Source organism: Balaenoptera acutorostrata, chromosome 15 (assembly GCF_949987535.1).
Source record: "Balaenoptera acutorostrata chromosome 15, mBalAcu1.1, whole genome shotgun sequence".
Lineage (NCBI taxonomy): Eukaryota > Metazoa > Chordata > Mammalia > Artiodactyla > Balaenopteridae > Balaenoptera > Balaenoptera acutorostrata.
In genome coordinates, this window is record NC_080078.1 from 59,062,883 (window position 1) to 59,084,986 (window position 22,104).

General features: G+C 55.3%; 2 protein-coding genes across 10 annotated transcripts; both read left to right on the forward strand.

Annotated features, from left to right (window-relative positions):
- The first annotated feature begins 105 nt into the window (after positions 1–105).
- Positions 106–5,753, forward strand: SPEF1 (sperm flagellar 1). 7 transcript variants are annotated; one of them, XM_007195868.2, is made up of 8 exons: positions 106–2,447; positions 3,585–3,696; positions 4,047–4,203; positions 4,382–4,421; positions 4,569–4,629; positions 4,843–4,966; positions 5,066–5,169; positions 5,315–5,753. In XM_007195868.2, exons 1-8 carry the CDS (start codon positions 2,339–2,341, stop codon positions 5,463–5,465), a joined length of 858 nt encoding a protein of 285 aa, XP_007195930.1. In that variant the 5' UTR covers positions 106–2,338; the 3' UTR covers positions 5,466–5,753. The 7 variants fall into 7 exon arrangements, with proteins under 7 accessions (XP_007195930.1, XP_057384325.1, XP_057384324.1 ...); XM_057528342.1 differs by having other exon boundaries at positions 106–2,382; XM_057528341.1 differs by lacking the exon at positions 3,585–3,696 and having other exon boundaries at positions 4,013–4,203.
- Positions 5,754–8,081: 2,328 nt separating this feature from the next.
- ADISSP (adipose secreted signaling protein) lies at positions 8,082–22,043 on the forward strand. 3 transcript variants are annotated; one of them, XM_007195858.3, is made up of 6 exons: positions 8,082–8,287; positions 15,248–15,418; positions 16,843–16,985; positions 20,006–20,144; positions 21,008–21,130; positions 21,368–22,043. In XM_007195858.3, exons 2-6 carry the CDS (start codon positions 15,400–15,402, stop codon positions 21,466–21,468), a joined length of 525 nt encoding a protein of 174 aa, XP_007195920.1. In that variant the 5' UTR covers positions 8,082–8,287; positions 15,248–15,399; the 3' UTR covers positions 21,469–22,043. The 3 variants fall into 3 exon arrangements, with proteins under 3 accessions (XP_007195920.1, XP_057385259.1, XP_007195919.1); XM_057529276.1 differs by having other exon boundaries at positions 15,254–15,418; XM_007195857.3 differs by having other exon boundaries at positions 15,302–15,418.
- The last annotated feature ends 61 nt before the right edge of the window (positions 22,044–22,104 follow it).

Consider the following 22,104-nt stretch of genomic DNA (forward strand, 5'->3'; position numbering starts at 1 on the left):
CATGTATATCTAAGTGTTGCCTAGGCTTGGGTGGGAGGGGTCTTCAATGCACCTGCCTGGGGGTGGGTTTGAGCAAGCTGGGCCTTGCACTGCTTTGGGGTTAAAACTTTTGGGTCAGTTGGCTGGGACAGGAGGGAGGGAGCCAACAGTCCCTGGAGGGCCAAATTAAACTATAGGCACCTGGGAACTAGGCTTATCAAGGACCATTAAAGAAGATCCCTGCAGGAGAGGGGTCGGAGGGCAGAAAGAAAGGAGTGTTGGGGCAGCTCCTGTGGTCCAGGTTGGAGGAGTTTGTAGGGGCATACGGGGCATCTCTTGTATGGTGCCTTAAGAGGGAGTCCTCTAAAAAAAAAAAAAAAAAAAAGAGGGAGTCCCCTAGGCCTTTCAGTGATTGGCATTTCCAATCCTGGTGGCTATCCTTGGGAACAGTGTCAGGATGGAGGTGAAATTGCTGGGGACACATTGCACCCCCAAGAGGTTAGCCACTCCCTGTGTGGTACCGTCTAGAGCCCCCCTGCCCCCATCCAAAGGTGAGGACAGGCCCTCTGCTGATCCTACCCCACCTTTCTCTTCAGGGCCAGCTCACCCCTCCCAGGCCCTTTGTCACTGAGGCCCTCAGGCCCCAGTGGTTCCAGTGAGGGGAGGGCCTGAGCTTGAGCAGGCCAGCAGCTCTGGGCCCCAAACCGGTTTTCCCACCTCTACTGAGGCTGGCACATCACCCATGTGGTTCCCTGCCCCCACCTCCTCACAGTTCCTCCTCTCCCCACCCTGGAATGTGGGGGCGGGGGAGGGGGGTTGCAGGCAGTTATCCAAGTCATCTTTTTAAACAAGAAGGTGGAATGACTTTCCCTTCCGTACCTCTGACTCTCAGGGATTCCCTCCAGGCCTTGAAGGCTTCAGAACTAAGTGAAAGCAAAAAAGCAGTTGGGATTCCCAGCCCCCACCCTGGCCCCCATCCAGTCCCCATCTGAGCCCTGGAGGATGAGACAAGGAAGCCCAGCCTACCCCCTGGCCTGCTCTGGAGTAAATATGTGGGAGCAGTAGCCTTCTCACCAGGTGCCCCTGGCCAATCCAAGGCCCTCACCTCAAATACCAACAAGGCAAATACTTCCATTTGTCTCTTGCCAACAAGAACACCTCTTTTGCTGGAACTGAGATTATCTCATTAATGATAACACCAACTGACATTAATAGGGCTCTTGCTGTGTGCCAGGCTCTATGCTAAGTACTTTAGATGCTCACAAAGCCCCTATGAAGTAGGTAAAACCATGAGAAAACACAGAACAGAAAGGTTCAGTAATGTGCCCAAAGCCAAACCACTAGTCTGTGGCAGAAGCAAGCTCTCTCCCCAGGCTGACTCTAGAAGTGCCCCTTTACTAAGGAATTCCTAACCCTAACCATATTCCTAAAGGAATTGGTTACTGACTCAGTTTCTAACCCATGGAAGAATAGCTCTTGGAGATGAGGGATGTGGAAGTGTCTACAGGAGCTCTTGAAGCTCCTGTACCTATAACTAACTCCTGTTCCCCCAGTCCCCAAATACAGGTCTTATGTAAATATCCTTCCCATTCTCCCTGTTACTCCTTAGGGACGGTAGGTGAGAACCATCCCCATTTCACGAAGGAGGAAATAGGGTTAAGGACTATAAATGACCTGCCCAAGACACTGGCCTTGAGCTCTGATGCTCTCCCTGGGAGTCTGGGTTACATATAAAATGCCTCACTGGAACACTACTTGGCGGGTGGGGGGCAGTGGTGTGGGGATGGCCCTATGAGCACAGAGCTTTGAGGAGGGACCTAGCAAGGAGGCACTGTCACCCAGCCTACCACACAGTCCAGATGCGAAGCAGCTGGTGATTAACAATGGACCCCCAGATAAAGCTGACAAACACTGAGATGCTGCCTTCACTTGGGACTGATTGCTAAAGGACCCTGGAGGAGTTTCCTTGTCCTGAGGATACTGATGCAGGGGTTCTAGAGGCCTGGTTGGCTTTGGCAGTTCCCAGAGTGGGCCAATGTCTGGTGAGCAGTTGGCAGAGGTGATTTCTTTTTGGGAGGTGGACAAGACAAACCGCCTTTTCAAAGCTGGGGCCTGAGAGGAGGTAGCGGGAGGGGGGAAACTACAACTCCCAGAAGCCCTTGCTCCCCAGCGAGTCGAGTATGGTTGCCATGGTTTCAGAAAACAATATGGCCGCTCCCAGCTGGGAAGTGAGTCTGGGTTAGAGAGGCAGAGGAGGATCTGCGCGGCGGCAGTGGCGATAGAGGAAGCTCTTGAGGGGTCGTGAGGTTGGACCTGGACGCTGCACAGCTGGACCGGCCTGACCTTTCTGAGGGCGCCAATGGCGGGCAGCGTGGACGAGGAAGCGCTGCACCAACTGTACCTGTGGGTAGACAACATCCCTCTGTCCCGGCCCAAGCGAAATCTCTCCCGGGACTTCAGTGACGGAGGTGTGCGCTCCAGCGTGTGCGTGTGTGTGTGTGTGTGTGTGTGTGAGACAGACGTGTGAGCTCCAGCGTGTGTGTGTGTGTCCGCGTGCGCCCCTGGGTGTGTTCTGTATGTCCTATGTCCTTGTGTGTCTACGCGTTCTGTCCTGTATGTACGGGTGTACGGGGTGTGTGTGCATACATGTCTCTTGTGCTTGTGTGCTTGTGGCGGCGGAGGTGGGGGTGGGTTGGTGGAAGGGGTGTCTGACTATCTCCTAGGACTTCAGTTGTAGAAGTGTGCATCTTGGGTATGTGGGCATGTGTGTGTCCATATTATGTATACATGTTCTATCCTTTATGCATGTGGTGTGTGTGTGTGTGTGTGTGTGTGTGTGTGTGTGTGTGTCTGAATCTGAGTCCGTGACTCCCTCCTGGGACTTTAATGACTAAGATGCGTTCTGTGTATGTATTTGTACATCTCTGTGTGTGTGCATGCCTATTCCTGTATTCTGTATATCTGTCTTGTGGGAGTCTGAGCATGTGTTTGGTCATATGTGTGTTGACATGTTCTGTCCTGTATGTATGAGTGGGGATGTTGTGTGCATATGTTTCTTTGTGATTGTGTAGGTGTGTGTCGAAGACTGTCTCCTGGGATTTTAATAGCAGAAGTATGCATCTCTCTATGTGTATATTGGTGCATATGTGACACTTTGTGCTTCTGTGTGTGTGTGTTGGTGACTGTCTCTTAGAACTCCAGTGATAGAAGTATGTGTCTGTGTATGTGTTTCTGCATCTCTGTGTCATTATGTGTGTGTGTGTGTATTTATGTCAATTCCTAGGGTGAGGCCCCAGCCTCCTGAAGGGTTCTCTTTGAGACTCATAGAGGACCAGAGCCCTTAGTTTTTATATGCCCCGAGTTAATGGCAAAGGAATGCAGCTCCTCTGGGGTGTGTTGGAATTTTTGTCTCTGGCTGATCACTGATCTTGCTTTCTTACCTCACCTCCATATCATCCTTACCCCTTTCCACATCTCCACCTCTCCACTTGGCCCCACCACTCTGCAAACCCTGATTCTCCCATCCCACCCATTCCTTCTCCCTCCCCTTTCTTCCTTACCCATCTCTACAACTTCCATGTCTGCTCCCACCCCCTATCCCTCAGTCCTGGTCGCAGAGGTCATCAAGTTTTACTTCCCCAAGATGGTGGAGATGCACAATTATGTTCCTGCTAACTCTCTCCAGCAGAAGCTGAGCAACTGGGGTCACCTGAACAGGTAGCAGAATACCTGGGCACACTAGTGGGATCTCCAGCCCCTACCCTGGGATCCCAGGAAGGGCTGCCCAGCCCCTCCACCTCCTGTGGTCTCCACAGTCCAGGCTGGTGGCTGGCTGGGAAGGGACAATGCAGACAGAATCTGTCTGGTAACAAAATCAAGGGACTCTTCTTTGGGGAAGGTGACAAGGACCCTCGAGACATATAAACACTGGGCTCAGGTTGGGTGCCCTTCCATTCCCCCAGGGCTGTGCACTGAAGGGCTGCAACTGCTGCACCCCTTTCCATCCCCCAACCCTTCACTTCATCCCCCCCAGGAGCCAGTCCACCATCCCTGTGTCTGCCCCCCAGGAAGGTGCTGAACAAGTTGAGCTTCTCTGTACCAGCTGACGTGATGCGCAAGATCGCACAGTGTGCCCCAGGCGTGGTGGAGCTGGTGCTCATTCCACTGAGGCAGTGCCTGGAGGAGCAGCAGAGGCGCAGGAAGCAGGGCACCAGCTCCTTACAGGTGCCACCCCACTCCAGCTTCTTGCACTGCTCTGGGGGAGGTTCCCAGGCAGCAGAACGCTCTGCCTCAGCAATAAGTATGGGAGAAGGGTGCCTGGCTAAAGGGAGCCTGGCGGGGGTGGGGTGCTCTTTGGGGGTGGGCAGCCTGAGCTCACAGCAGACCTTGGGGGTTCTTTCAGGAGCTGGCTCCCCAGGATGGCACTGACTACATGGATGTGGGTAAAGTGGCCTTCACTTTTCTTCCCTCCCAGGAGGAGCTTTCCTCCTGTCCTTCCTTCCTGTGGGGGAAGGGTTGAGGGTGTGGGGAGGTGGAAGACAGGAAAACAGGGCTCCATCAGGATTACTCCTACACTTGCCTTGTCTCAGGTTTGTCCCAGAAGGCCCGAGGGGAAGGTGCTCCAGACCCCCAGGGAGGGGGGCAGCTCAGGTAAGGAAACTGGGAGCTCCTGACCTCACCAAGCCTGGTAATCTCCCTATGCACATGGCTAGGAGGTGAGGGTGAGGGTTGCACCTGGAAAGGTAGGGAAGTCAGGGACGGGTGGGGGACCGTGGCGGGGAAAGAAGGCCTGGTCGAGGGACACTGGAAGGGTGAGGGTGGGGCCCAAGATCCAAGCCTGGGCTAAGCTGCTTCTCACCCCAGGGTGGGCCGGCTGCCTGTGCCCCGGCCTCTGGGGTATAGCCAGGCGCTGCAGGGCGACCGAAGCTTCGTCCTCCAGATTGCTGAAAAGGAGCAGGAGCTGTTGGCCTCGCAGGAGACTGTGCAGGTGAGGGCGCACTGGGAAGGCGCTGGGGGATTGGGGCCTGGAAAGACAGGGGCGGGGGCAGCAGGCCTCAAGGCTTGACCTCTGTGGGGCTTCTCCCAGGTCCTGCAGATGAAGGTGAGACGCTTGGAGCACCTGCTCCAGCTCAAGAACGTGCGCATCGAAGATCTCTCCCGGCGGCTCCAGCAGGCGGAGCGTAAGCAGCGGTGAGCCAGCTGCTCCAATGAGCCTCCTGGGACCAGAGCGCCTCCCCTCTCTTGGGGTGTGAGTGAGCATGGGGGGCGGTGGGACAGGAACCCTCCAAGCTGAGCCCCGTGACTGAGCCACTTCCTTCCACTCCATCCGGGTCAGGAGAATGGACTGCTTTCCAGAACCTAGAAGCCACATGCAGAGACCTGGCATGCACCCCAAAGCAGTGCCTGACACCAGAGGGGGTTCTGCCTTGGTGCTCCCTGTGCTGGACCTTGGCGGGGTGGTCCCCCAGCTCGGTCCGCACCCCTAGAACCCGCTCCCTGCCCAGCTCTGATGACAGCAGCGTCTCCATCCAGGCTAGTCCTCTGTACCCTGGGCCAAAGGGGAGGCTGCCCCAGACAGCTGAGGGGCTTCCTTGCCCCTCCTGGGCACTCACCTGGGACCCAACTGGAGGCTGGAAAGTGCAACAGCTGAAGAGAACGGGGTGAGGAGTGAGCTCAGCCAGGAGTGGGGAAGACATGGGCTGTGCCTGTTCCAATTGCCCTCCCCTCACACGGGGTATGTTAAGAATGGCTGGGTTGCCCCCATTAAAGGTATGCTCTCCTTTCTGTGCCTGCCTTCTGTTCTCTGAGGGCAGTGATTTCCTGTCCCCCTTGTGTTACCCCCCACCCCTTAAGTGAAAGAGCCTTGTGGGCCCAGAGTGGGTCTCAACTCGTGGGTAGCTGGGCCCTGAAGTGGCCACTGCTTGGTAGGTTGATGATACCACCAGGGGTTAGGTCTTGTGCACTAGGACAGCCTGACTTCTAACTCTGGCCTTAGACTGACCCCCAAACCTATCCTCACAGTGTCCTCCAACCCTGTCCAAACCCAACCACAAACCCAGGCTTCAGATTCTCACCAAATGTAGCCACATAGTCACCCTCAACCCTGCTTATGGACTCACCCCTAAACCTGTCCTCTATATGACTCCCAACCCTGCCCACAGACTGACCCCAAGTTCTGTGGACCAAGGCCAAGCTTGACTCCCAACCCTGACCAAGATACCTTGGCCTTTGGTGCCATCAGCCTTTGGTGCCAGGCTGGAATTGAGTCCATGTTGTTAGATCTTCTGATATTTCAAAAGAGGAACAAGAAGAAGCAGAGGAGGAGGAAGAGGAAGAATAAGAATTTTTTTTTTTTTTTAATTGTGGAGGCTCCGCTATGACTGGGTCTCCTTGGAGTTTTTATTTATTTATTTATTTATTTATTTTTGGCTGTGTTGGGTCTTCGTTTCTGTGCAAGGGCTTTCTCTAGTTGCGGCGAGCGGGGGCCACTCTTCATCGTGGTGCGCAGGCCTCTCACTATCGTGGCCTCTCTTGTTGCGGAGCACAGGCTCCAGACGCGCAGGCTCAGCAGTTGTGGCTCACGGGCCTAGTTGCTCCGCGGCATGTGGAATCTTCCCAGACCAGGGCTTGAACCCGTGTTCCCTGCATTAGCAGGCAGATTCTCAACCACTGCGCCACCAGGGAAGCCCAAGAATAAGAATTTTTTAAAGCCCCATGTGGATTAAACAAAATACATCTATAGCTTACTCTGGGCGCACTGCCTGCCACCTTTAGAGCTTGAGGAATAGAATAGACATGTGAATACAACTGTGGGGGAGGCATACCGGGGCACATGGAATGGTGGGTTGGGTGATAAGAAAGCATCTGGCAAGAGTGGATGGGCTGGGATCAGAATGTATAAATCTCCCAATGACCATGCTGGAGACAGGATCTCAAACGTCAGAGTGTGCACGCATCACCCAAAATGATGCTAAAAAGTTTGAGGCTCTTCTGGAGACAGTCCCAGAGCACAGAGCGCTTTGGAGCAGGGGAGGATTCAATGGTAACAATAGCTCATCAAGATTAATTTGCCGACAGTGTGTTCACCAGAGACCAGAAGATAGGTTAGGGGCCACAGGGATCCAGCGGAGGGTAGGAGCCTTGGGGGCTCCCCAAAGGCAGTGACCCCGCTCTTTCTGAAAGGAAGCTGGCCTTAAGCCGCCCATACCATCTCTCTCCTAGTTACGTTGGAAGAAGGGACCGTTCCCCGCGGGTACTTTAGGGACCCTGTTCCAGCCAGCGAAATCGGGAGGGGGTGTTGTTCAAGGACCTGCAGGCGCAGCAGCGGCTAGAACCCTTAAAGATCCGAGGGCTACGTTTCTGCTCCCAGACTCTGTGCAGGCGCCCACATCCCACCCCGGGTCGCTGAACTAGGCACATCCCCCTGCCTCTGCGACCGCCTCCGTGGAGATCGAGAGCAGAGGCTGCGGTCCCCGGCAGCTCCTGCACAGGTTCTCCCAACCCCCACCCCGCGGGCCTTCTTTGTTCTGATTCTTATCCGGGCCGGCAGGGCACCCAGAACGCGTCTCAGGTCCTCACAGGAGCGCTTCCTCCGAGGCAGAGGGATGGGACGTAAGGGGAAGATGCCGAAACCCGGGGATCGCAGAGCGGGAAGAATGGAGGGTTCCTCCGCTCCCGGACAGGACCTAGCGATGCCCGTATCGACTGCCAATGCGGGCTTGGAAGTCTCGGAAGAAAGGCGACTTTCAGGTGCCCCACCTAGCTCTGAGCCCCACCTTACGGCCGCTCAAGGGGACACAGCCCAGGGGACGCCCCTTCCAACTTGGGCGGAGACAGGAGGTGCAAACCCCCAAGCTGAAAGTGGACACGCGTACGACCTATTAAAGACGCTTCTTCCTTCTCTCGCTTCTGCGGTATCCTGCCGCCTGGCCACAGAGAGCGCCCCGGCTGACTTCATCGCGAGAACTTGCCGGGCCCCGGAGCGTGGGCTCGCACGGCGCAGCCGCAGGGGCTCCTGCAGGTGACGCAGAGGCGCAACGCCCGTTGGCGGTTCTTTGGGGCTCGCTTAGTGGTCCGAAGTGCCCTCGCCCCACCCCTTCGGTCGACCAATGGGCGGAGGCGGGGGGTGTGCCCTTGAGGCGGGCGGCAGCGGCGTAGGGTTCTCTCCTCGGGTTCTGCGCTGAGACCCTGCTGCTGCCGCTACCGCCACGGCTGCCGGCACCGCCACGGCTGCCGCCACCGCCACAGCTGCCGCCGCCGCTGCCTCGGTCGTCCCTGCCCGTCCTGGCCTCGGGGTGCTCCCCGCACGGTGAGACTGCTCTTCCTTCCGCCACCTCCCGGTTCCGCCCCGCTCGCGGAGATCCCCTCCCAGCGGAGCCGCTGTTCTGGGTAGTCGGTGCCTGCGACCCCATCCGGCTGGGGCTGGAGGGTTCCGCTGTCGGGCCCGGGACGGGGAGGGCTCCCTGGCATCTGAGCTGGGGAGATGTCAGGCCCCAGGGCCGCAGGTGACCGTTAGGTGGTAGAGCTGGAGTGTTTTCCGCGGGGCGCTGTCGGGGGCACGTGTGACACAGTGAGGGTGGGGGCCTAATGGGGTCAGCGCCGTCAGCAACTCCGCGCCCCGCCCCCCATTGTCATCGCCTCAATGTGTGACCTTGGACGAGTAGCCTCTGAACCTCGCGTGGCTCGACATCTTCAGGGAGGGCCGTGATGTCGGGGAGTACGGGCTCCCGAGACTACAGCGTCAGCAGAGATGAGGGTGGGGACGGCACAGGGTTATGAGGGACAGAGTCGACGCCTCGCAGCCCGGGAGGAGTGTGATGGAGGGGTGGTGTCCAGACTCTGTCCCCTTAGAAGATGAGGATGGGGTGGGGATGGGGGCGCCACACACACGGGGATGGAGGCGGGAGAGGGTACAGATTCCTATACCCAGGCCCCTGATGTCTCTGGGAGCTTGGCCACCACCTCCCCTTTGTCACAGAGCAGGAAAGGTTCGTTTAGGTTCTGGACCAGTGTTCCTGTTAGTGAACAGGAACCCTGGTGGACTGAGAAGGGTGGGCTTGGGTTGCCTTTCATCTTGAATCTTCGCCTTGGGAAGTGTGGGTAGGGCGTTTCTCTGCTCAGGGAGCTGAAGAAGCTCCACCTGCAGCTGTGCAGCTGTCACCCGCTGGACCTGGCCTGGCCTCTACTAATTGGGACCTGGGTGGGGCAGGCAGTCTGGAGGCTAGAGGGGTCTGAGCAGCCTCTAGCTGGGGGCCTGAGAGGTTGTGGGGAGGAGATGCTGGGGAGAGGAGGGCAGCACTTCTTGGGGAGAAAGGAGGGTGTGAGATGGTGGGGGTCCCTTCCTCAGTTCACCCCTGCTCCACCCATTCTTTTTTTTTTTTAATCAATTTATTTATTTATTTATGGTTGCCTTGGGTCTTCGTTGCTGTGCGCGGACTTTCTCTAGTTGCGGTGAGTGGGGGCTACTCTGTCGTTGCGGTGTGCGGGCTTCTCATTGACGTGGCTTCTCTTGTTGCGGAGCACCGGCTCTAGGCATGTGGGCTTCAGTAGTTGTGGCATGCGGGCTCAGTAGTTGTGGCTCACCGGCTCTAGAGCGCTGGCTCAGTAGTTGTGGCGCGCTGGCTTAGTTGCTCTGCGGCATGTGGGATCTTCCCCGACCAGGGCTCGAACCCGTGTCCCCTGCATTGGCAGGCGGATTCTTAACCACTGGGCCACCAGGAAAGCCCTCCACCCGTTTTCAAGAGAGAAAACACCCATACTTATTCTTGCAACTTTGGCCTGCTGGAGGGAGGAGGAAATGGAGTCATATCCAGTCTGAGTTGATGTAAAACTGTCACAACCACTCCTGACCTCCAGCCTTGCCTTTCCAGGCCTTGTTCTAGGTATGTGGGCCCAGTCCTATGTCAGGTCCTGGAGTCAGCAGGTTAGTGTGGCCTCTGTGGGTGCTCTTTTTACATTCTTGAGCTTTGATGAGAGGCTTCTGCGGGACTGAGTGCTTAAGCCAGGACTGAGTCCTAGGCTGGGGTGGGGAGGGTGGAAGATTGTAGAGTTCCTGGCTCAAAGTCCTTGAACAGGTTGAGAATGGAGATTAGGAATGAATGAGAAACGAGGCCCCAAGAAGCATGTTCCTAGCCACAAAGCAGAGGACAAGCTGGGGCTGGTCCTACGATGCCTGGGGTTTGGGGACTGCAGAGAGGTGCTGTGGGGATGCAGCTATGAGGTATAGGGCAAGAGGGTGGCAGGTTCTGGAGCTTCACTTTGCCATGGACAGACTGTCTTTGACCCTCCCTCCAGCCTTGGGCCCCAGTGTGGGACAGCCTGGAGTAGCAGCTAGCACTCTGTGTGCAGGGCAGGAATCTAAGGGGCTGAGAACTCTGGGTTCCTGTGTAACTGTCCATCCGTCCATTTGCCCAGCTGCCATTTCCCTGTTCTGCTCCTTGTGCCAGAGGTGCCACTGGGCCTGGCTGAGCCCTGCCCTGGGTAGGATAACCTCGAAGCAGCCTTTCTCTCTAAAGCTGAGAGGGATCTGAGCTGGGAGCTCTGTTTCCCAGAGAGAAGGTTCCGCTAGTTTCCCTGAGATTAACTGAGAGCTGAAGGAGTCCCCAAAGGCCCTTGTTCCAGCTTCCCAGCCCTCCCCATCCTGTGACTCTCTGTGGTACCACCCCTGACCTGTTGACAGCCCATCTAAAGGTGGGGGTGTCTTTTTTTTCGCTGGAGTGGGCTGTATATTCTTCACATCTTCTTTATGAGTCCTTCTGGTTGTAGGGCATAGTGGGCTCCCAGCAGTCTGCTCTCTGGCAATCCCTGGAGACCTGGTGGGGAGGGGAAGGCAGGATGAAGGAAGGGAGAGGGAGGCCCCTCAGCCCTTGAGCTGTTTTTCTTTTTTTTTTTTTAATAATTTATTTTTGGCTGCGTTGGGTCTTCGTTGCTGCGCGTGGGTTTTCTCTAGTTGTGGCGAGTGGGGGCTAGTCTTGAGGTGCACGGGCTTCTCAGCGCGGTGGCTTCTCTTGTTGTGGAACCCGGGCTTTAGGCGCACGGGCTTCGGGAGTTGTGGCTCGCGGGCTCTAGAGTGCAGGCTCAGTAGTTGTCGCACAGGGGCTTAGTTGCTCTGCGGCATGTGGGATCTTCCCGGACCAGGGCTTGAACCCATGTCCCCTGCATTGAAAGGTGGATTCTTAACCATTGCACCACCAGGGAAGTCCCTTGAGCTGTTTTCTGAGAAGACTGAAGTCCCTGTGGCCCACCCTGAGGGCCATTCCTGACTGTTGCAGGATTGGCCTGAAGTGCCTCTTTTTTTTTTTTTTTTTTCTGAAGTGCCTCTTTGATGCTGAAATTGCTGTTGCTTCAGAAACCAGTCCTTTGGGGGATTTGTTCTGCAAAGGTGGGGGTGGAGTGGGGAGCACTGTCACAGAGCTTTAGGCACCAGCTGCACCAAACCCACTGAGGAAGAGGCCACTGCTTATTTCTGTGTTGCACATGAGGAAACTGAGGCACAGAGACACGGAGTAACTTTGCCATGAAGCCTGAATTTAAATCATGGTCTTGACCATGTCCCTGCTGCCTCTTGGGGGCTGTGCCACTTGGGCCACGATCAAGACTTGGCTGGCACAGGAGGAGGCCTGGGGTTTCAAGGGGATCAAGTGGTTCCCTATGGACACAGCTGCCGCAAGAGGAGGCCCGATGCCATCTCCTCCCGATTCTGATGAAGAATTGTGCATGGACGAGAGTCTGGCTCACAGGGGACAGCGACTAGAGAGGCTTTCTGCTGGGAAAGGAGCTTTTTCCAGCCTTCTCTGGGCCCCTGAAGTCACTTGCCTCCTCGCTCTGCGTTCTCATTGCCCAAGGGTTACAAGGCAGTGCCTGAGTGCTTGCTCTGTCCTGAGCTCTGGGCAGTGCAAGAGACGCAGGTCCTTCCCTCAGTGGACCTTCCATTTCAAGGTTAAGGGGGCAGGTAACAGCTGATTGTGGCCAGGCTAGAAGATGCCCATCGGGGGGCCCCACTCTGAGATGGGGGGAAGGGAGTGCCCTCCAGGGCAGGGGTTGGCTTAAAGAGTGAGGTGGGGGCGTTCCTCTTCTGAGAGCCTCTGGGCACTGGTGCCACATCTGCCTAGAGGGCCCAGCTGAGGCCCATGCTTGGGCTCCACTTAGTTTGGTCATTCATTCATTTAACAAATATAAACTAAACACAGCTGCTCCCTGTCAGGTGCTGCTTGGTGCTGGGAACACAGCGTTTGGCAAAAACACAGTCACCGCCCTTGTAAGGTGGGGGACATAGATATCAAATGATCCCAGAAGTGAGAAAGGGGATCCTTTTTGAAGATTTTCAGGTCTATCCTGGGATGGGCGGTGGTGGGATGGTGTTGTGCTACCTTGAAAAATGTCCTCTGGAGCTGAGACCCAGGCTGGGGTGTGGGTGGGGGACAGGATTGTTCCAGGCAGAGGGGATGGCCTGGGTTAAAGCAGGCAGGCAGGCAACAGGCAATGGACTGGGGAGGAAGACAGGGACGGGACCCTGTATGTACTGGGGTTTTATGAAGTGAAGAGAGTTTTATGAAGAGCCCCAGGAGCCTTTGCTTACCAGCCACTGTTTAAGAGTTTCATCCAGGCCTCCCAGGAAATGCCCTGGGAAATGGGGGCATCTTGTCATTTCCCCTGGCTGCAGAGGTGTGGCTGGAGCAGCCTCTGCCCAAGGTAGGAGGAGGGTCCCCTTGCTCTTGGCCCCTTGCTCTTGGCCATGTTTCACATGCTCTGAGTCCACAGCTTCAGGGGGTGGCTGGAGTGGGTAGGGTAGGGCAGGTCTCTCTCCAGGGGCCAGGCTCTCTGGGACAGCTGAGCATTCCAGGGCTCAGGGGCTGCCCTTCTGGGAGTGACCCCAGAGTACTCACCTGGGGCTGTTTCTGCCCTGGCCGCTCCTGCATTCCTGAGACCCAAGCCTTGCCTTTCCCTGTACCTCCTGAGGGCTCGAATGCGGGCTCCTGGTACCCAGGCTGTTTGCCCTGCCCTTGAGGCCAGGCTTGGGCCTAGGTGGACTTCTCTTGCATTGGGAAGTAGGGAGGGAGGTGAGGCCTGCTCTCAGGGCAGCTCGGCACCTGGGGGGCCTCGAGGTCATGCCCTCCACAGGCCCAACTCTGAGGCCACCCCAAGTTGGCTAGTCTCTTCATTCCCTGGACTAGCCAACGTCGTTCACTTATCTCTACTTTAGTGTGTATCTCTGACCAATATGGACATACTTCTCTACGTAATCCAATTCCATTATCGCACCTAACTGATCAGCTTTTATTTCTTAATGTCATCTAAGATCCAGTCCCACTCATTCACATTTCCCAATTATCCCCTAAATGTCTCTTTTTATAGATAGTTAGAAATCCCCTACCCCATGTATTTTTCTTCTTGAAACTGACGTGGTGGAAAAAAAGAGGTCAGTTTTCCCATTCTTGGTCTCTTTGTGTGTTAATTTAGAACAGCGGTTGGCAAACTTTTTCTGTGAAGGGCCAGATAGTAAATATTATAGACTTTGCAGGCTATGTGGCCTCTGTAGCAACTACTCAAAGTAGTTTTGCTTTAGTGCAAAAGCAGTTTTAGGGAATTCCCTGGCGGTCCAGTGGTTAGGACCCAGCACTTTCACTGCCAGGCCCAGGTTCAATCCCTGGTCTGGGAACTAAGATCCCACAAGCCGCATGGCAAGGCAAAACAAACAAACAAATAAGTAAAACAGAAGCAATTTTAGACAACACGTAAACAAATGAGCACGGTTGTGTGCCAGTAAAACTTTACAAAAAACAGTGGCGGCCTCCACAGGCTGTAGTTGGCCCATCCCCTATCTAGAACAACCTCCCTCCTTTTTCTTCTCACAGTTTGGAAAAAAATTAGGTCAATTGTCCTGTAGAATATCCTGCCTTCTGGGTTTGTCTCCTTGCTTTCTCGTGGAGTCATTTAATTTATTCTGCTGGCCTCTGTGTTTTTGGTAAGCTGAAGTTGGAGTTCTGGGGGCTTGTTAGATGCAGGTTAGACATTTGGGGCGGGGCTGCCCTGTTAGCAATGCTGTGACTTGGTGCCGCCTCACATCAGTAGGCATCAGTGTGTCCAGTTGTCCCACTCTGAGAGGAGATTGACTAATGCAAGACTGGCTGATGTCACATCCCTCCATTGCAAACTCATTCCCTTTAACCCTAGGTCATCTGTCAGTGGCACTTGTGCATATGTGAGCATCCATTTCAACCTTTGCCTTACTGGTTTAGCACCCACTGATTAGTGTTGCTCCTAGCATTTGTGTTTTGGGGGTTGCAGAATTATTTAGCAGTTGGTCATTCCTTTGTTAAAGAAGAGCTGTCCTTTAACCACCAGGGCAAGTTGGTTATAGGAAAGGCCAAGAGACAGGCTGAATTAGTTCTCTATATTGCCAGTTTTCAGTAGAGAGTTAGGGCACTGCTACTGTCAGTAGTGACAAATGAGGATTTGGGTTTGTTTGTTTTGCTTTCTCCCATTTTTTGTAATCTCTGTGAATGCTCTGATTTTATGTAATTCCATCTGTTTCCATCAGTTGCACTTATTATTCTTTTTGATGCTGAGATGGTCTCAGCCCAGTCTTTCAGAGGCCTGGCTGCTCACACAGGCTTCCTGGAGGCGCCTCCCACAGTCTCTGCCCTGAGGCTGCCCTTGGGGAGCTGAGCTGGGAGGCCAGCCGGATTGTAGTCAAGCCAGAGTCTGAATGGTGGGTTTCGATGGACGGCAACCCCTTCATGGGTATCTGTTCTGTATATGGCCCTGACCAATCACTTGGAGGGAAAGCTCTGAGGACATGTTTTATTATGTGAGTCCCCATATTTGCCCCACTCCAAGCATACTGTTAACTCTGACCTGGATCCACTTGTGCAACGTGAATACTGTGGTCTCTGGATGTAGGATGGTACAGCCTGTGTGTCTGGGATGGGCCAACCCTTGGGTTACCAGCACCAGCTGACCCTTGGAAAGTGCCAGTGAAGTCCCCTTCCTTTGCTGGTTGCCTCTTCCCACCAGCCTCAGGTGGGCTGGGCACAAGAGGCTTGTGCTGGTGCTTTGGCACCCAGAAGCTGCAGCTAAGTACATGCTGGCCAGGCCCTGGGTCAGTAGTGTGTCAGGCAAGGGTGAGGGCTCTTGGTGAATGTGGGGAGTGGGTGGAGGAGTGGGGGGGCAGAAGCCCCCTCTGCTAGGGGGTGCAGGTACCACTTGGGCTACTGAGAGCAGCAGGGGTTTGGGTCCTTCCTAAAGGGAACTCTCTGCTCTCCCCTAGCCACAGGCCCATTGGTGACCCTGACCCCTGCCCTCCCCACTCCCCATGCATCAGGCTTCTGCTGGTGTCCCTGGAGCATGGGAAGCTGCTGAGCTTGACCGGTGGTGTCTGGCAGGAGCTGCGTGTCTCACTCTGTGGCAGGGAGGGCGTCCATGGCTGCAGCCAACAAGGGTGAGTGCCTGCCTGGTCTGGCGGGGTTTGTAGCATCTTCCAGCGGGCCCTGGTGGGAAGGGGCATTGCTGCATGTGGGGCCTGCGTTGGCTGTGAGTGTGTGTGTGTGTGTCTGTCTGAATGTGAGGTACTAATTACATTACACCAGTGTTTGTTCTGGGGACACCCAAGCCAAACCTGGGGACCCCTGCTGGCTCCATGGTGTGCTGGTCTTTGGAGGTGTATGCCTTCATGGCCCCATGTTCCAGCCTCCCTGTTCCACTGTGGGGGTTGGGGAGCACAGGGGGCTTTGGGTGAGCACTGAGGCTGCTGAGGTGGGTAGGGCCACAGCAGGTTGTGGAAAGGAATTTGGGTTTCATTCAGAGTCCAGAAGTGCTCATAGAAGGTTTTAGGCAAGAGAGGCCTGGTAGGATATATGAGGGTCAAGTCTGGGGGGCTCAGCGGGGAATGTGAAAAAGCCAGGCTGGCCCCCTGGCCCTCCACTGAGTGTGCAAGAACCCAGGCAAGGGCTGGCCCAGGCCTTCCCACCAAAAGGACTCTGGGTAGGGCTCTTGGGAGCCCTAGGGGCTGTGGGGGTCAGAGAGGATTGGGGTCATGCTCTTGGCAAGATGGGCCTCTTTCAGCCTTAGCCTCCCCCGGCGCAGGCCCTCATCCCAGTTCCTACTGCTCTGCCTGCCTTAACTCCCTGACTTCCTGGCCTTGGAGAACCTGACCCAGCTGGAGACAGCCGCGGGCCATGTGAGGGGTTAAGCAGAGGAGGGAAAGGCGTCTCTGGGAGGGGTCCTGGAGGCTCCCCTGGGTTCTTCCTTCTTACCTGCCAGTGATCAGTGATGAGGTTTAGAGGCAGCTGCGGCCCCTCCTAGGAGGGCTGAGTGTGGTTTTTGACCCTGTTTGTTTCTCCCACTCCAAGGCAGGTCCCATAGAGCCCATTCCTGTCTCTGCCCTTCTCCTCTCTCAAGTTGGGTCAGCAGGAGGGGCAGGCAGGGGGCCTCAGGTACTGACAGACCTGGAAGAGGAGGTCCCAGAGATGGGGAGCTTGGCACTGTGAAGGAGAGCATGGGGCAGGGTATCCTGAGGACTGGGGCTGAGTCCTGCACTGCTTGGTGTTTGGAGTCGGGAGGACTGTCTCTTCCCTGTCAGCCCCATTCCCTCTAAGTGAAGGGTCATATTAGCTAATCCCTGAATCCCTCCCCAAACCCTCTCTCAGGATGAGTATTTTCTGTGGGAGGACTGAGCAGGTAGGGGCAGGTGGGAGCCTCAAGCCTTATCATCGCCACTGTCCAGTAGGATGTGACCTAACCCAGCAGTGGATGCTGGATTACGTGAAGGGCAGTCGCAGAGGGCAGGGAGGTGACACGGTGGAGTAGTTTACTGGGATAGGTGAAGGCAACAGCCCCAGTAGCCCTCTCCCACTCTCTTCGTAGGCAATAAGCCCAGAGTCCGGAGTATCCGCTTTGCGACAGGCCATGATGCAGAAGGCTCCCAGAGCCACGTCCACTTTGATGAGAAGCTGCATGACTCTGTGGTCATGGTCACCCAAGAGAGCGACAGCAGCTTTCTGGTCAAGGTATGTGTGCATCTCCCCCACCACCCCCGCCATCATCAGCCTTATTCCCTCTGTCTTCTCCCTGGCCCTGCCTGGCTTCCTGAGCCTGTTCCATTTCCTCTAAGTTGGCTCCATAGGCACATCTTTGTCCTTCCCTGGGCTTTGGTTTCCCCATCTGTAAAATGGGAAGTGTGAGACTGTGATAAGATGAGTGCACTTAGGACAGGGGTCCACAACCCTCAGGCCACGGACCATTACTGGTCCGTGGCCTGTTAGGAACCAGGCCGCACAGCAGGAGGTGAGCAGCAGGCGAGTGAGCGAAGCTTCATCTGTATTTACAGCTACTCCCCATTGCTCGCATTACCTCCTAAGCTCCACCTCCTGTCAGATGTGGCGGCATTAGATTCTCATAGGAGTGGGAACCCTACTGTGAACTGCGCATACGAGGGATCTAGGTTGCACGCTCCTTATGAGAATCTAATGCCTGATGATCTGAGGTGGAGCTGAGGTGGTGATGCTAGTGCTGGGGAGCGGCTGCAAATACAGATTATCATTAGCAGAGGGGTTTGACTGCACAGAGACCATAATAAATCAGTTGCTTGCAGACTCATATCAAAACCCTATCAGTAAGTGGCAAGTGAAAACAAGCTCAGGGCTCCCACTGATTCTGCATTATGGTGAGTTGTATAATTATTTCATTATACATTACAGTGTAATAATAATAGAAATAAAGTGCACAATAAATGTAATGCACTTGAATCATCCCGAAACCATACCCACCCCACCCCCACCCCCTGGTCCGTGGAAAAATTGTCTTCCACGAAACCGGCCCCTGGTGCCAAAAAGGTTGGGGACCACTGACTTAGGATGTTACCTGAATGGGAGTGGAGCTGTTGTTATCATCGGCATCACCCCAACCATTGCAATTGGAAGGCAGGTGTCAAGGCTGTGGTATCACAGGCCTGGGTTCAGGTCCAGGCCTGCTATTCTGACTCTGACCTTGGGCAGGTCACCTCAGTTTCCCTTCTCTGAAGTAGAGACAATTTATACCCCAAAGAGTTGGAAATGGAAGGATGTATGTATGTCACTCAGGCGTGAGGCTAATTATGCTGATAACAAGGTGTGACTTTATTTACTTTTCTTTGCCTAACCTCTGGGTGATTTAGGCTCTTTGCAGCAGTATTTATCACCCCCATGTTTTTCCCCTCCTCCTCCTCTCTGAGTGGCCACAGCTCATACACTCTTGGCTCCTCTACTGCTGGGACACACACAGCTGGATCCCACATCCACTTTGGAGGGGCAGGAGGAAGTCTCTGGAGGGGATGGATTGGAGGGAAACAGGGACTGAGGCCCTCAGGTTGGACAATAAATCAGGGCTCCAGAGTTGAGCCCTGGAGGGCATGGCGGTGAGGATGCGGGATGGTGTCTGGTTTATTGAGACCACCCTGAGGAGGGGCCCAGAGTCATACCTGTTTGCCCAACTCTAAAACCCTTGCTCTTCCTCCAAGAGCTGACAACTTCCCCAAGGGAATAAACATAATTAACCCAAACTTTCAAAAATAGCTCCCTGCCTCCCATTGCAAAATCCATTCATGTAATTAGAGAAAATCTGGAAGATAGAGAAAACTATAAAGAAATTTAAAAGTACCCGCAATCATACTATCCAGAAATAACTACGGTTAATATTTTGATGTGTGTTATTCCAGTTTCTTTTTTAGCTTTGTTTCCAAAAATGAAAAATTGGTATCACAGTGTACGCACTGTGTTTTGCTTGCTTCTGTTGTGAACCATCTCCTGGTGGTTTCCACGAGATTTTACAACTGCCTGGTATTCCACTATATGTATCATTGATTTAGCTGGTTCCCTATTCCTGGTGTTACGGTTTTGTACTGTTATAAATAGGGCAGTGATGAGTATTTTTTTTTTTGCACATCTCTGAGTATTTCCCCTGGAAAATTCTGCAAATGATACAGCTGGATCACAGGGTCACCATTGGCAGGTACAGCCAGAAAGCCCTCTTGAGAGGTGTGCCCTCTACCAGCAGAGTGTGGGGGCCACAGGGACTGAGCTTTATCATGCAGTGACATCATCTGATCTCATTGAAAGGCTAATTGCTCCCCCAAAGGACAGGGCCATCCATTTCCTGAAACTGAACAGGAGAGTGTGTGCCCATGTGAGCTGTGGATACAGCATGCACCCCTGCACCTCCTGGACTGGCACTCCAGTTAGCCTACCTGCCCAACAGCCACCCTGGCCTGTGACCCTTCACATGACTGGAGTTTCCAAGGATGGCCAAGCTCTGTGTATGAACAACAGAAATTGCTCGGGCTGTGAATCAGGGCTGTTGGACACAGTGAGCCTTTGAGTGGGCAGGCAGGAATCCATGTTCATGTGCCAGCAGGGTGGGCCGGAGCCCAGGTTCCATGGCTGGTGCCAGTCTTGTGGGCCAGCTTTGGACTGACACAGCTGGTCTAGTGTCTGTTTTTCTAATTCTATCCCATCCTCCATCTTGTGCTATCTGTGTTGCCTGGTGGCCCCACCATGACTAGAGGACCAAAGTCCCTGGGCTATTGGCTCTGGCCACATGCTGGTAGTGGTGGGAGCAGGTGGATGGCCTCTGTCGTGGGGCTTTGAGCCTCCCATGTGGGCAATGGCTGGTGCTTTGCTGTGTGCCACGTGTGCCAGCAGTAGCCAAGAGGTCCAGGGAGGACTATACCCTGACCACACTGTGGCCTTCAGCCAGTCATTTCCTAGCTTCCATTTCATCATCTATAAAATGGCCACCAAGGAACTTCAGGGCTCATGAGACATGCTGAGGAGTGTGTGGGCCAAGCTGTAGGGATGGGGTCCTTGGAGAAAGGGCCTGGAGCTACCCGGCCAGGGGTGTGGACCAACTAGAGTGATGGAGGGAGTCAGGCTCCCCTGGGATTGTCAAGGAAGCAAGTGTAGGGCCCCACAGGATCATCAGTGGCACAACCTGGGTGGGCCCTGGGGGAGACTATAAGTGAAGGTGCCTCCTTCCCCCACCCCTCCTGCTGCAGGTTGGCTTCCTGAAGATCCTGCACAGGTATGAGATTACCTTCACTCTGCCCCCAGTGCGCAGGCTGAGCAAGGAGGTCCGAGAGGCACCTGTCCCCAGCCTGCACCTCAAGCTCCTCAGCGTCATGCCCATCCCAGAAGGTGCGTACCCTGCTTGGCATGCTGGAAGCCTGCCCTCCTCCAGCAGGGCCTGGGTGTGAGTGGGAGTGAGAGCATGGGGTACTTCCTTCCCCCATCTAGGGCTGATGGGCAGCTCAGCAATCAGCGGACATGATGCCTCTTTATGGTCTTGCAGTGTGGCACCTTGGCAGGTCCCATGCCCCAGGCCTCACTCCCTGGACAGAAGTCCATGGGCTCACACAGTTGGCCTATGTCTGCTCATCGCCTGATAGTTACCATAACGGGACGATGGGAGCCACTGAGGAACTGGCTCTGGGCCTCTAGCCCTCCCTCTGCCTGTACCTCAGGAAAAAGCTACTGGAACCTCAGGGACTCTGGGCAGCTACCTCCCAGCACCCGCCAGACCTGGGCTTGGGCTTGGGGCTGCTTCTCTATACCCTGCCAGCTTCAGTGCACCCCCCTTCTCCCAAAGGCTAGGGTATCAGTTTCACCATGTACCGAAGCCCCAGCTTCAGTTTCATTTCCCCCTACCTCCGCCTAATGACCTCACCCTTAAGTGGATTGAGCAAGCCCCCTCAGGCCTCTTGCCACCAGATCTGCTCAAGCCCTGCCCTGCCCTCCTTTCCCCTCCCCATCACCCTCTCTCCCTGCCTGCCTTTTTGGGGAATCCCACCTCTTGGAAGCCTGAGTTTGACCTCTGGCCTGCAGGCAGAGGCATGTAGAGCTCAATGAAGAATGGGAAGTTCCTGAGGCCTGTGCGCCCAGCCCTGGGGGTAGGGTCCTGGGCCATCCTTGCTCCTCTGGAGGTCTTGGTGGTGGGTGGGGACCAGTGAGTGCTGGCGGGTGGGGGCGGGAGGCCGCAGAGGTGCTGATCGCCCGGGCAGGTTACAGCATCAAGTGTGAGTACTCAGCGCACAAGGAGGGCGTCCTCAAGGAGGAGATGCTGCTAGCCTGCGAAGGTGGCACCGGCACCTGCGTGCGCGTGATGGTGCAGGCACGCGTCATGGGTGAGAGCTCGAGGCCCGGGTCTGGCTAGAGGAGGGAGGCACCAACTTGGCTGCAAAGAGTTTCCACCCTCCTTGAGTCTGAAAAAGGGATCCTTGTCCCGGCCCATCCCCAACCTCCTTGGTGGGTGCCTTTCTCCCCATCCCCTAGCAGAGCCAGGAGGGAAGGTAGAGGAGTCCCCTTGGAGTAGGTGGGGCCAGGGGCCAGCCTGGCATACTGACTTGTCACCTGCCTTGCAGACCGACACCACGGCACACCCATGCTGCTAGATGGTGTCAAGTGCGTGGGTGCTGAGCTAGAATACGACTCAGAGCACAGTGACTGGCACGGCTTCGACTGAGGCCCTCGCCCCCACCTGCCTCGGGGCCTCTCAGCCTTAAACCCCACCTCGTCTCCCCAAATGCTGCGTGATGATGTAGCTTCCTCACCCTTCCCAGGGATGGGCATGGAGGTGGAGGGTCCAAGGGCCTTCAAGCTGGAGCCTCGCCCACACCTCTCACCTTATTTGTGCCACCTCCCTGCCTCTCCAGCATCCTCCTCTCCCACTTCCTCCTCTCTGTGTGCCTCAGTCTCCTGCTGGAAGAAATGGGTTGAGCCCCCAAGGAGGCTCTCTGAGGAGGGATGGAGAGGGCCTGGGGTGGGTTCTACCCACCCCTCTAACCCAAGCCATAGGGGCTCTAGCCAGGGCCTAGGAGAGGAGGGAGCTGGCTCTGTGGTGTAGCTGCCCCCATTACTGCTGCTGCTGTCTTGCTTTAGCCACCTCTCCTGTCCCCTCCCTCTTTCCCACTGCCGTCCATGGTGAGGAGGAGGGAGGTGCAGTTCCCAATCCCTACCCTCCAGGTCTGTGTTACTTGGTTTTTAAACAACTGGTTGGGATAAAACCCTAAAGAAATAAAACTTCCAGTGGATACCAGAGGCCAGCAGGATTTTTGTTCTTCAGGGCCCTGAGAATGCCCAATCCTTTACAGAAGGGCCA